The 10,801-nt window shown below is 41.1% G+C and overlaps 1 protein-coding gene across 1 annotated transcript in view; it reads left to right on the forward strand.

The window, feature by feature from the left end:
- Window positions 1-10,257, forward strand: part of LOC122815327 — a 741,432-nt gene extending 731,175 nt beyond the window's left edge. Inside the window, exon 12 of the mRNA XM_044087743.1 lies at window positions 9,874-10,257. Coding sequence (XP_043943678.1) covers window positions 9,874-10,005 — 132 coding nt within the window. The 3' untranslated portion in view covers window positions 10,006-10,257. The remainder of the gene's footprint in view (window positions 1-9,873) is intronic.
- Window positions 10,258-10,801: the final 544 nt, after the last annotated feature.

The raw sequence follows: 10,801 nt of genomic DNA on the forward strand, positions 1-10,801 counted from the left end.
GGTCCTCTCCTGTTTGGTATCTACTTCTCTGAAATACAGGCTAACACAGAAGGTCTTTGGCTAATGAAGTTTGCAGATGACTGCAAACTGGGAGCCATAATCCAAACTCCTAATGATGTGATCATCCTACAAAAGGGCCTTACTGAGACAGATGCCTGGTGTCAAAGCCATGGCCTCAAGCTCAATGCCAAAAAGTGCATTGTCACCCCCTTTGGTAAAAACTCTGTACACATGAACTACCACATAGGTGGTAGTCTACTTAACACCAAAAGTTTGATAAAAGACCTTGGGACACAGGTGGACAGTAGTCTCTCCTTTAATAATAACATTGGCACAGCGGTCAGGAAATCCTTCTACATGCACACCTCATCACAAAAGGTTTCTCATCCAGAAAAAAAGAGGTAATTGTTCCCCTCTACTCATTACTCATTAGACCCATTATAGAGTACAGCGCCCCTTTTGGTATATACCTCACAAGACATCTACAACAACTGAAGAGGCCACAGAAATACCTCACAAAGAGGATTACTGGCCTCAAACAGATACCCTACGCAGACCATCTCAAAAAACTCCAGCTTTACTCCGTCACATATCGCCTACTCAGAGGCGATCTCTGCCTAACATACAAAGCTATGTCAAACCCAGAGCTGTTGGACATGCTCCACTTAAACAAATCCCAGTCCCTCTGAACTACACACTGTAGAGACCTAAACCTTGTCACCACAATAAACAGAACATGCTGGAGGGATAGATTCCTCTCCCAGAGACTTCCCATACTCTGGAGCAGACTACCTATATATGTCAAACAGAGCTCCTCATTAGCACTCTTCAAGAAAAATCTTGATGATTGGATGGGAAGTAGGAAATTCACCCCTGGGATCACTTCTGTGGCTCTGCTCAACAGGGGCACAGGAAAATAATTTTCTTGGGTGGTGAAAGCCAGGGTACCTTTTTGGCTATGCTTATATAGGCCCTAGGGCCAACAGCCTAGTACCTACCTACGAATCTATGAATCTATGAACCTATAAGTGTGGGTACTGGCAATGGCCTTACAGCTCAGCTTAAAACATTGCCTTATAACACCTATGGTCCTATTATCCCAGTATATAGCACTGCCTTATAACTCCTATGGTCCTACGATTCCAGTATATGACACTGCCTTATAACACCTATGGTCCTACAATTCCAGTATATAATACTGCCTTATAACACCTATGGTCCTACGATCCCAGTTTAATTTTCTGAGGCTAAGTAAACCATTACCATTGGTCATACGGATGCACGTTTAAAAACAGAAATAGTAAAGGGGTCACTGGAAAAATGCAATGCTTAAAATTCCTCATATCATGTCATTAAATTTTAAAAACAAATATCGACGGCACATTGGTGGAGCAGTAGCATTGTCACCTCACAGCAAGAGGTTCTCTGGTTCAATTCTTGGATGGGGTGTCTTCTGTGTGGAGTCTGCATGTCCTCCCTGCGTGCATGTGGGTTTTTTGTGGGTGCTCTGGTTTCCTCCCATGTTACAAAGACATTCATTTGGAGTGTTTCTCCCCGGATTCCACTGAAATTGGCTTTGTTCCAAGCTGGACTGTCCTGGTTAATAAATAAAATAAATGCAATGTGCCATTCCCAGAGTTCTACATTTCTTTCATATTGGGTCAAGCCACCTACAATGCATCCTTAATATTAGCAGCTCCATGATGGAAAAAAAGATTGATATTTTATTTTACAAATGTTTGTTCATTCACCAATGTGAAAAGATATGATTTTAAATTACATGACATCAGTCAACATAAAAGAGGAAAATGACAACAGAGGCTTGCAAAAGTGAATCGGAAACTGATTTGTATCTCCAGTTTTCAATGGTGCAGCAATGGATATCACAGCTTGTTTGGCTTAATGTTCTTTGCCTGACTATTGCTGATCTCTATTTGCATTTGATTTTGAATTGAAGTTTTTCATTTAAGGTTACTTCATTTTTTTTTATCTTTTTCTTACATTGCATTTTTTTTAAGTTTTGTGTTCTTTGGGGGTTTTAAAAGGTCATGTCTAGGGTGAGTTTGAAAAGATAGAAAATAATTTCTTTGCAGACAGTCAATAGCATCCATCTAATTATTGGGAGGAGCTGAGAACTAGCATTCTTCATTTAACTGCAAATATTTGGAGACCTCTTTATTTAGCTGCAGTGCTTGTTTGACTTGCTTTGTGTGCCTAACCGTTATTGTTGTCTGCATTTGATTTTGAATTGAAGTTTTTCATTTAAGGTTTAGTTCCATCCATTTTTTATCTTTTTCTTATATTCATTTGTTTTAATTTTTTTGTTCTTTTGGAGTTTTAAAAGGTCTTGGCTAGAGTCAGTTAGAAAAGTTAGAAAATAATTCCTTTGCAGACAGTGAATAACATCAAGCTAATTAGTGGGTGGAGCCATAGTAGCATTCCTCATTTAAATACAAATATTTGGCGGCATCTTTATTTAGCTGGGCTGCTTATTTGACCTGCTGTTCTCTTCCTGACTCTTGCTGATTTCTATCTGCGTTTGTTTTTTCCCATCTTCCCTACTGGTGTTCCACCCCAGATGCCCTCTTAAACATGGTGTCTTTTGAGATGGCCATCACTACTACTATAAAACTGATTTTAGACACTCCTCCCAGTCCCATCTCATCATCTCATTTTACTGAGTACTGAGTGATCAGTTAGGAAGATACTCCCCCTTAATCTCTTAAACTTGAATTATCTTCCTTTTCCTCCATTCCCACTTACTTAAAACAATGCACTTTATTCAACTGCTTTTACTGTATCTCTGCTTATTCCTACTTTATTAATTTATTTTGATTTTTGCTGCATATTCTTAACGTGTTTGGTTGCGTTTAATCTGCTGCATTTATTACTGTTTGTTAGCATGATTAAATCGTAGCTGTTATTCTAAGTCTCTAAGTACTTGGGCTTCAAACTAGTTATCTTACATAAGGAAGGTTTGTGGTCTACACTCTTGTGGTAGGAAGGGTAGCTTACACCCTACTAAGTTGGGAATTGCTGGTTGAAGGCTTATTCTGTCTGTTATTCTAAAAGTGCCTTAGTTCTGGTTTAAGCACTTGGGCTTCAGGCCACTTATTTTACATTAAGAAGGTTTGTGGTCTACACTCTTGTGAGAGGACAGAGTAGCCTCCACCCTTCTTTGTTGGGAATTGCTGGTGAATGCTTATTGTGCCTGTTATTCTAAGGGTATGTGTTCTGGTCTGCAGTCTGCACTCTATATAGACAGATTTGTGTTTTAACTAGAGCATCTAGTTTGCTCACAGCTGAGCATTGCTCATGAAGTTGCTTGTCACACTGACTTGCTCAGTATTTAAGCTTTCCTCATTCCTCCCTAGTAGATCAATGGCCATGGATGTGCACTTCCTAACTCTCTCTGTGGCCAGTCTTGTTGAGATGGGTATTTTGAGGCATGGTAGCAATTGCTTCTTGTACACTGACAACACACTTATTCTTAATAAAACAGATAGCGTATGTGAGAGATGCGAATAGACTTCAACTATGGAGACAAAACTCTCTCATACAACCAAAACTAATCCTATACAGGTTGTCGATGACATTTGCCCCATGCCCACTGCACAGGGTAAAGATCTTACACTTAAAACTACTTCTGCTGTGACACTTACAGGTAACCTTCCTACAACACTAAAATCTCCTGCACGGTACAGTCAAGTAAGGGTCCTCAGCCTTCAAATAAGCACTCCTTTCAAACACCACCCACAGCTACACATAGTAACGTGGTATCCAATGCCTCCACTGCTAAGTCCTTAAGGCAAACCAGTGCACAGACAAATTTTGTGGTCATTGGTGATTCTGCAGTGAGGCTCACTAATGTTCCCTTCACCAGATTGAGTAAGGAGAGAGTTACGATTAGCTGACTTTCCGGGGCTAAGATACGTTAACTCACAGAAGTACTCAAGTCATTGAACCATAGGTACCAGTATGACTCTGTTATAGTCCATGTGGGAGTTAATAACCTGAGACATACCTTCCTAGACTGTATGAAGCCAGACATGATCAAGCTCGCTAATTATGTATCTCAGGCAGGTATGACCCTAGCACTGAGCAGCATACTACCTTCTCCAAGAATGATGCCACGTTACCAACAAAAAATGATTGATTTTAACAATTGCCTTAACTTTTGGTGTCAATCTAGGGGGGTACAATATTTGATGGCCTGGGAGGACATAGTTGACAGACCACACTGCTTTGCCAGGAATGGTCTGCATTCATCCCCTATAGGCTTTCAAATACTGGTAAATACCTTTTCAACCCCCATAGTGCCCTTTTTTTAGACAATGCCAAACTGATAAAACTACCGTCTAAACTGAAGGAGTATCTGAAGGTGGTACTGCTCAATGCTAGAACTCTTAACAAGAAACTCTAGTCCCTGCAAACCTTCTTTTCTCTGAAGAGTGTAAACATCTGTGTAGTAATGGAGACATGGTTTAATGATGCTAAGACCCAGAAATGCAAGGTTATAATGCCTTTTACACATTTAGACCAGCTACTGCATAGGTGGGAGCTAAAGGTGGAGGAGTGTCAGTCTATGTTAAGACTAATCTCATATAAACCCCTATGTGACTAGATGGATTGCAAACTGGCTCAAGGACAGAACCCACATGGTTAGAATTTCTGGAGCCATGTCAGACTCCAAACCAGTTACAAGTGGTGTCCCACAAGGCTCAGTCCTGGGACCTCTCTTGTTCGGTATATATTTCTCGGATGTACAGGCCAACATGGAAGGACTGTGGCTGACCAAGTTCGCAGATGACTGCAAACTGGGTGCCATAATCGACTCTCCAGCCGACACAAGCATCCTCCAAAAGGGCCTCATAGAAACAGACAACTGGTGCCAGAGCCATGGCCTCAAGCTAAATGCCAAAAAGTGTATAGTCATCCCCTTTGGCAAAAACAAAGTGCCACAAATTACCACATAGGTGGTAATCCATTAAGTACAGAAGAAGTAATTAGGGACCTGGGGACCCAAGTTGATAGCAATCTCTCATTTGACAACCACGTGGCCAAAGTGGTTAGAAAAACATTTTATATAGCCCACCTAATCATGAAGGGATTCACGTCTAGATCAGGGGAGGTCATCGTGTCTCTTTACTCATCCCTCATCAGGCCCATAATTGAGTACAATGCCCCTTTTGGGATGTACCTTACCAGACACCTGCAGCAACTGGAAAGACCCCAAAAGTACCTCACCAAGAGGATCAAAGGGCTCAAACAGATGCCATATGCTGCCCGGTTAAAGAAACTCCAGCTCTACTCAGTGGCATACCGCCTGTTCAGAGGCGATCTGTGCCTGACGTATAAAGCCATGTCCATCCCAGAATTAATGGACATGCTGCACCTCAGAAAATCCAAATCCCATCAAGCTACATGCTCGAGAGACTTGAACCTCAGCACTGAAATAAATAGGACATGCTGGAGGGACAGATTCATAACCCAGAGGCTCCCTTCACTCTGGAATAAAATCCCAGTCCAGGTTAGGCAGAGTCCCTCATTGACTCTCTTCAAGAGGAATCTTGATGAGTGGATGTGAGATTGTAGGTTTACCCCGGATGTGTCACTGTTAGACAGAGGCACAGTATACTAACCTCGAAAAAGGGCATAGCAAAATAAATTTAAAATGGGTGGCAAAAGCCAAACACATTCTGGCTAGGCTTATAAATGCCCTAGGGCAGATAGCCTAGTATGAACCTATGAATCTATGAACCTATATACAGACTAGTTAAAGTGTATGACCCACTGGATCTCATACATATGCACCACACCATAAACAGGTGCCATACCATATCTTTGCAACATATAGGTCCCACTCCATGTCCCAGGAGACCCATATTGTGTATCACAATGTACTACAGTCCATCGCTGTTCAACTAAATACGATATTCATGGGGGATCTCAACTACCCCTCTATAGACTGGGAATCTTACAGCACTTCTAATGCAATAGCCCAATGATTCCTAAACTTTGTCAATAACAACATCCTGGAACAGTTGGTCCATTCCACTACTAGGGGTACAAATGTCCTTGACCTTCTACTCATGAAGATGGGGGGGCAATGCTTCTGACCCAAAGTAATATTTTCATTCATCAGGTCTGACCATAAGGCAATATTACTTGAAATAAAAATTAAATCCGAGGATCCAGCAAAACCAAAAGCCTTTAGAAACTATTCCAAGCCTAACCTCTCTCTCTACTAAGCAACACCTTGGCTAAGTTCCAAGCACCCCCAAACCCAGTAAACCCTACAGCATACACTGAGCTATTTATAAAATCTGTGTACAGCCATGTTGATAGCTGTATAGAGCAAGCTGAGCTCAAGCTGTGCTCACTCATGCTAAGACTAAGATAAACTCAAAGGACAAGCCATACTGGTGAAATCACACTATGAATCGGTTTACAACAAAAGAAAAAAAATGTTGGCCAAATGTAGGCGGAGCAAATCCATACATACTAAAAGCCCCCTGACCAATCTAAACTGGCAGATAAGAGAGTTAATTAATACTTCAAAGGCTAAATTTTAAGAAAAAAATAGCTTCTCAGGCAAGGGAAAAACACATAGCTTTCTACAGCTATGTCCGTAACCTCAGAGGAAATACACAACAGTGTGCAGAAGTTATTATAAATGGCATCACCCACACTGAACCTGAGACTATTACCAACATTTTGGCTGACAGGTTTAGTTCAAATTTCTCCTTCCCCCCAACAGTCTAAGTGAAATACCATATAACACAATTCCCCCAGCCATTACTAGAGGACAGATTATTTATGCACTTTCCAAGGCCAAAAACACTGCATCAATGGGCCTTGATAACATTCTGGAATGTTTAATAAATAGCATGAACCATGACCTCTCTGGTCCACTTGAATCACTTTTCAAATGGGGCCTTCAGTCAGGTTTTGTACCCAAGGAACAGGAGATGGCTACAGTCATTCCCCTGCATAATGGAGGCCCAATCACTGATCCAGATAACTACATGTCCATAAGTCTTACCAGACTTATATGTAACGCCATGGAAAGAATCATCATGGCCACGATAAATGAGGACATAGGTAACCTGCACAGTTCAGCTTTGTTAAAGGAAGGTTATGCCTATTACATCTGGTGGACTTTCTTTGAGAGTGTCACCAAAGCACTGGATGAAGGTAAGACTGTGCACATTGCTTACCTTGGCCTGGCCAAGGCTTTTGATATAATACCCCACTCAGACATTATAGACAAGCTTACTAATAAGTATAAACCCTTTTATCACCCACTGGATAGCCAAATGGTTCACTGATAGGACCCAGGAGGCCAAATAGGTGAGTCCAGCTCTACCAAGAGGTCAGTCACTAGGGGAGTCCCTGACAGGTTGTTACTGGGCCCGCTCCTTTTTGGCATCTATTTGTATGAAATGGATGCAAATGCTGAAGGTTTATGACTGACTAAGTCTGCAGATGATTGCAAGCGGGGGGTTATCATTATCTCCACTGCAGACACTAGTATTTTTCAAGAAGGTCTGTCTTTAACTAACAAACAATTGGTGCCAAAGCCATAGTCTTAAACTCAATGCTAAGAAATGTGTAATTGTACCTTGGGGAAATCAACCATCCTGGCTAATTACCATGTTGATAATACACCCCCTAAGAGTTGACACAACTGCTAAGGGATCTGGGTACACATGTAGACAGTAGACTTACCTTTGACTGCCATGTGGCCATAGTGGTGAGGAAATCCTTTTATGCTGTGCAATTTATAAGTAAGGGCATGGAATCCCACTGCAATCCTCCCTTATTTGACCAGTCATAGAGTACAGTGCTCTCTTTGGTATGTATCTGACCAGGCATATGCTGCAACTAGAGTGACCTCAAAGGTTCCTTACAAAAAGAATACAAGGCATAACAAATCTGCCTTATGCAGGGCACCTTAAACCCTTTCCCTCTACTCACTCTCCTATAGATTGCTGAGGGGTGATCTATGCCTGCCTAACAAGGCATCCACAAACCCCACACTTATAAATCTCCTACATATATGTAAGTCAAAGAGTACCACAGGTACAAGGTGTAGGGACCTGCATTTGGTCTATAATATACACAGAACATGCCAGAGAGACAGATGTATCCCAGAGACTGCCCCTCCTATGCAATAGGCTTCCCATCCATGTGAAGTGGAGTTTGCCTACTGCCCAGTTTAAGCACAAAATAGAGAAATGAATGAGGAACAGGAAGTTTACATCAGGACTGGCACCCATGTCCATCACAAAATAGAAAAGTGAATGAGGAACAGGAAGTTTACATCAGGACTGGCACCCATGTCCATCACAAAATAGAGAAGTGAATGAGGAACAGGTAGTTTACACCAGGACCGGCACCCATGTCCATCACAAAATAGAGAAGTGAATGAGGAACAGGAAGTTTGCATCAGGACTGGCACCCATGTCCATCACAAAATAGAGAAGTGAATGAGGAATAGGAAGTTTACATCAGGACTGGCACCCATGTCCATCACAAAATAGAGAAGTGAATGAGGAACAGGAAGTTTACATCAAGACTGGCACCCATGTCCATCACAAAATGGAGAAGTGAATGAGGAACAGGAAGTATACATCAGGACTGGCACCCATGTCCATCACAAAATAGAGAAGTGAATGAGGAACAGGAAGTTTACAACAGGACCGGCACCCATGTCCATCACAAAATAGAGAAGTGAATGAGGAACAGGAAGTTTACATCAGGACTGGCACCCATGTCCATCACAAAATAGAGAAGTGAATGAGGAACAGGAAGTTTACATCAGGACTGGCACCCATGTCCATCACAAAATAGAGAAGTGAATGTGGAACAGGAAGTTTACATCAGGACTGGCACCCATGTCCATCACAAAATAGAGAAGTGAATGAGGAACAGGAAGTTTACATCAGGACTGGCACCCATGTCCATCACAAAATAGAGAAGTGAATGAGGAACAGGAAGTTTACATCAGGACTGGCACCCATGTCCATCACAAAATAGAGAAGTGAATGAGGAACAGGAAGTTTACATCAGGACTGGCACCCATGTCCATCACAAAATAGAGAAGTGAATGAGGAACAGGAAGTTTACATCAGGACTGGCACCCATGTCCATCACAAAATAGAGAAGTGAATGAGGAACAGGAAGTTTACATTAGGACTAGCACCCATGTCCATCACAAAATAGAGAAGTGAATGAGGAACAGGAAGTTTACATCAGGACTGGCACCCATGTCCATCACAAAATAGAGAGGTGAATGAGGAACAGGAAGTTTACATCAGGACTGGCACCCATGTCCATCACAAAATAGAGAAGTGAATGAGGAACAGGAAGTTTACACCAGGACTGGCACCCATGTCCATCACAAAATAGAGAAGTGAATGAGGAACAGGAAGTTTACATCAGGACTGGCACCCATGTCCATCACAAAATAGAGAAGTGAATGAGGAACAGGAAGTTTACACCAGGACTGGCACCCATGTCCATTATCACAGAGGTAGTTTATAAACACCCATCCCTCAACATCCTGCTTGGATGCTGGACATCATTATTCTTTAGGGAAAACTTGGCTAGGCTTAGAAAGCCCCCCCCCCCCCCAGGTCATTAGCCTGGTAACAGTCTATGAATCTATAAATCTACGAAGGCATCCAAATACAGTCAGAAATTTTCTTTTACAAACTACTTAAGAACAGCGTAAAATATTATTATATAGTCAATTGTCATTTACCAAAGGAATGAATGTGTGAATGAATAAATAAAGTATACTCAGAAAGTTTATGTAATGTTACAACTCTTCTCTACTTATTTAATCCAAATATTGTTTTCTTACAGCATAATTCACAACAAGCCAGCTGCTTTACAACATATGCTTTGTTGGGTTCAGCAGCAGAGAACAAGGATTCCATCAAAGCCGACATCCACAACCAGTTTGCTTTGTACTCTACAGTTAACGATCCAGAATAATGACTCCATTAAAAGACTTTTTTTCGATGGGACATGCATTGTGCTTTTGCAAAGACCATCATAAAACTGGTTAAAACGTGTTACTCTGAAAACCGAGTTTGTCTTTGTCTCTTACTGTAAGAAGTTCTTTGGTACTTTTATATCATATCAAACTTATATCATATTTCCTGGTTTCGAATACAAATCAGATGAAAATGAGTGCAATAAGGTTGTTATTTCAGTGACATAAATTAAATAGAAATGTACTGCAAACCTTATTCTGATTATTATTATTATTATTATTATTATTATTGTTTCTAATTTATCAGCATATCAACACATTGTATGTTTTCAGTTTCTTGCTGTATTATTTTTATTGTATTTCCTTTCATAGGTTCATAGGCTTATATTGTATACCAGGCTAACAAGCAGTGGGGCCTTTACAAGCCTAGCAAAGCATCCCAATTGTATCCTACAAGTTTAAATGCCTTAGGGATTGTTTTAAGGGATAATGTAAAATTGGGCTAGATTTACAGGCTGCCTCTGTATATTAGGCATAGGTACCAAAACCCAGGGTGTATTTCTTATTTCCCACTAAGTGGTCCAGGTTTCTCTTGAATAGGGTTAGGGAAGATGTTTGCTTCATATGATTCAGAAGTCTGTTCCAGAGGAGGGTAATACCCGTCCCTCCAACTTGCCTTATTTACGTCACAAGCAAAGGTTAAATCCCAGATCAAGTAATTTTGAGACTATTAATTTTGCAGGCATCTCAGGATGCCTTCTACTATTAGAAACAGAGCATGGAGATAGGGCTTTT

The sequence above is a fragment of the Protopterus annectens genome, chromosome 1.part1, assembly GCF_019279795.1.
Source record: "Protopterus annectens isolate FY-2018-M chromosome 1.part1, PAN1.0, whole genome shotgun sequence".
Taxonomy (NCBI): Eukaryota; Metazoa; Chordata; order Ceratodontiformes; family Protopteridae; genus Protopterus; species Protopterus annectens.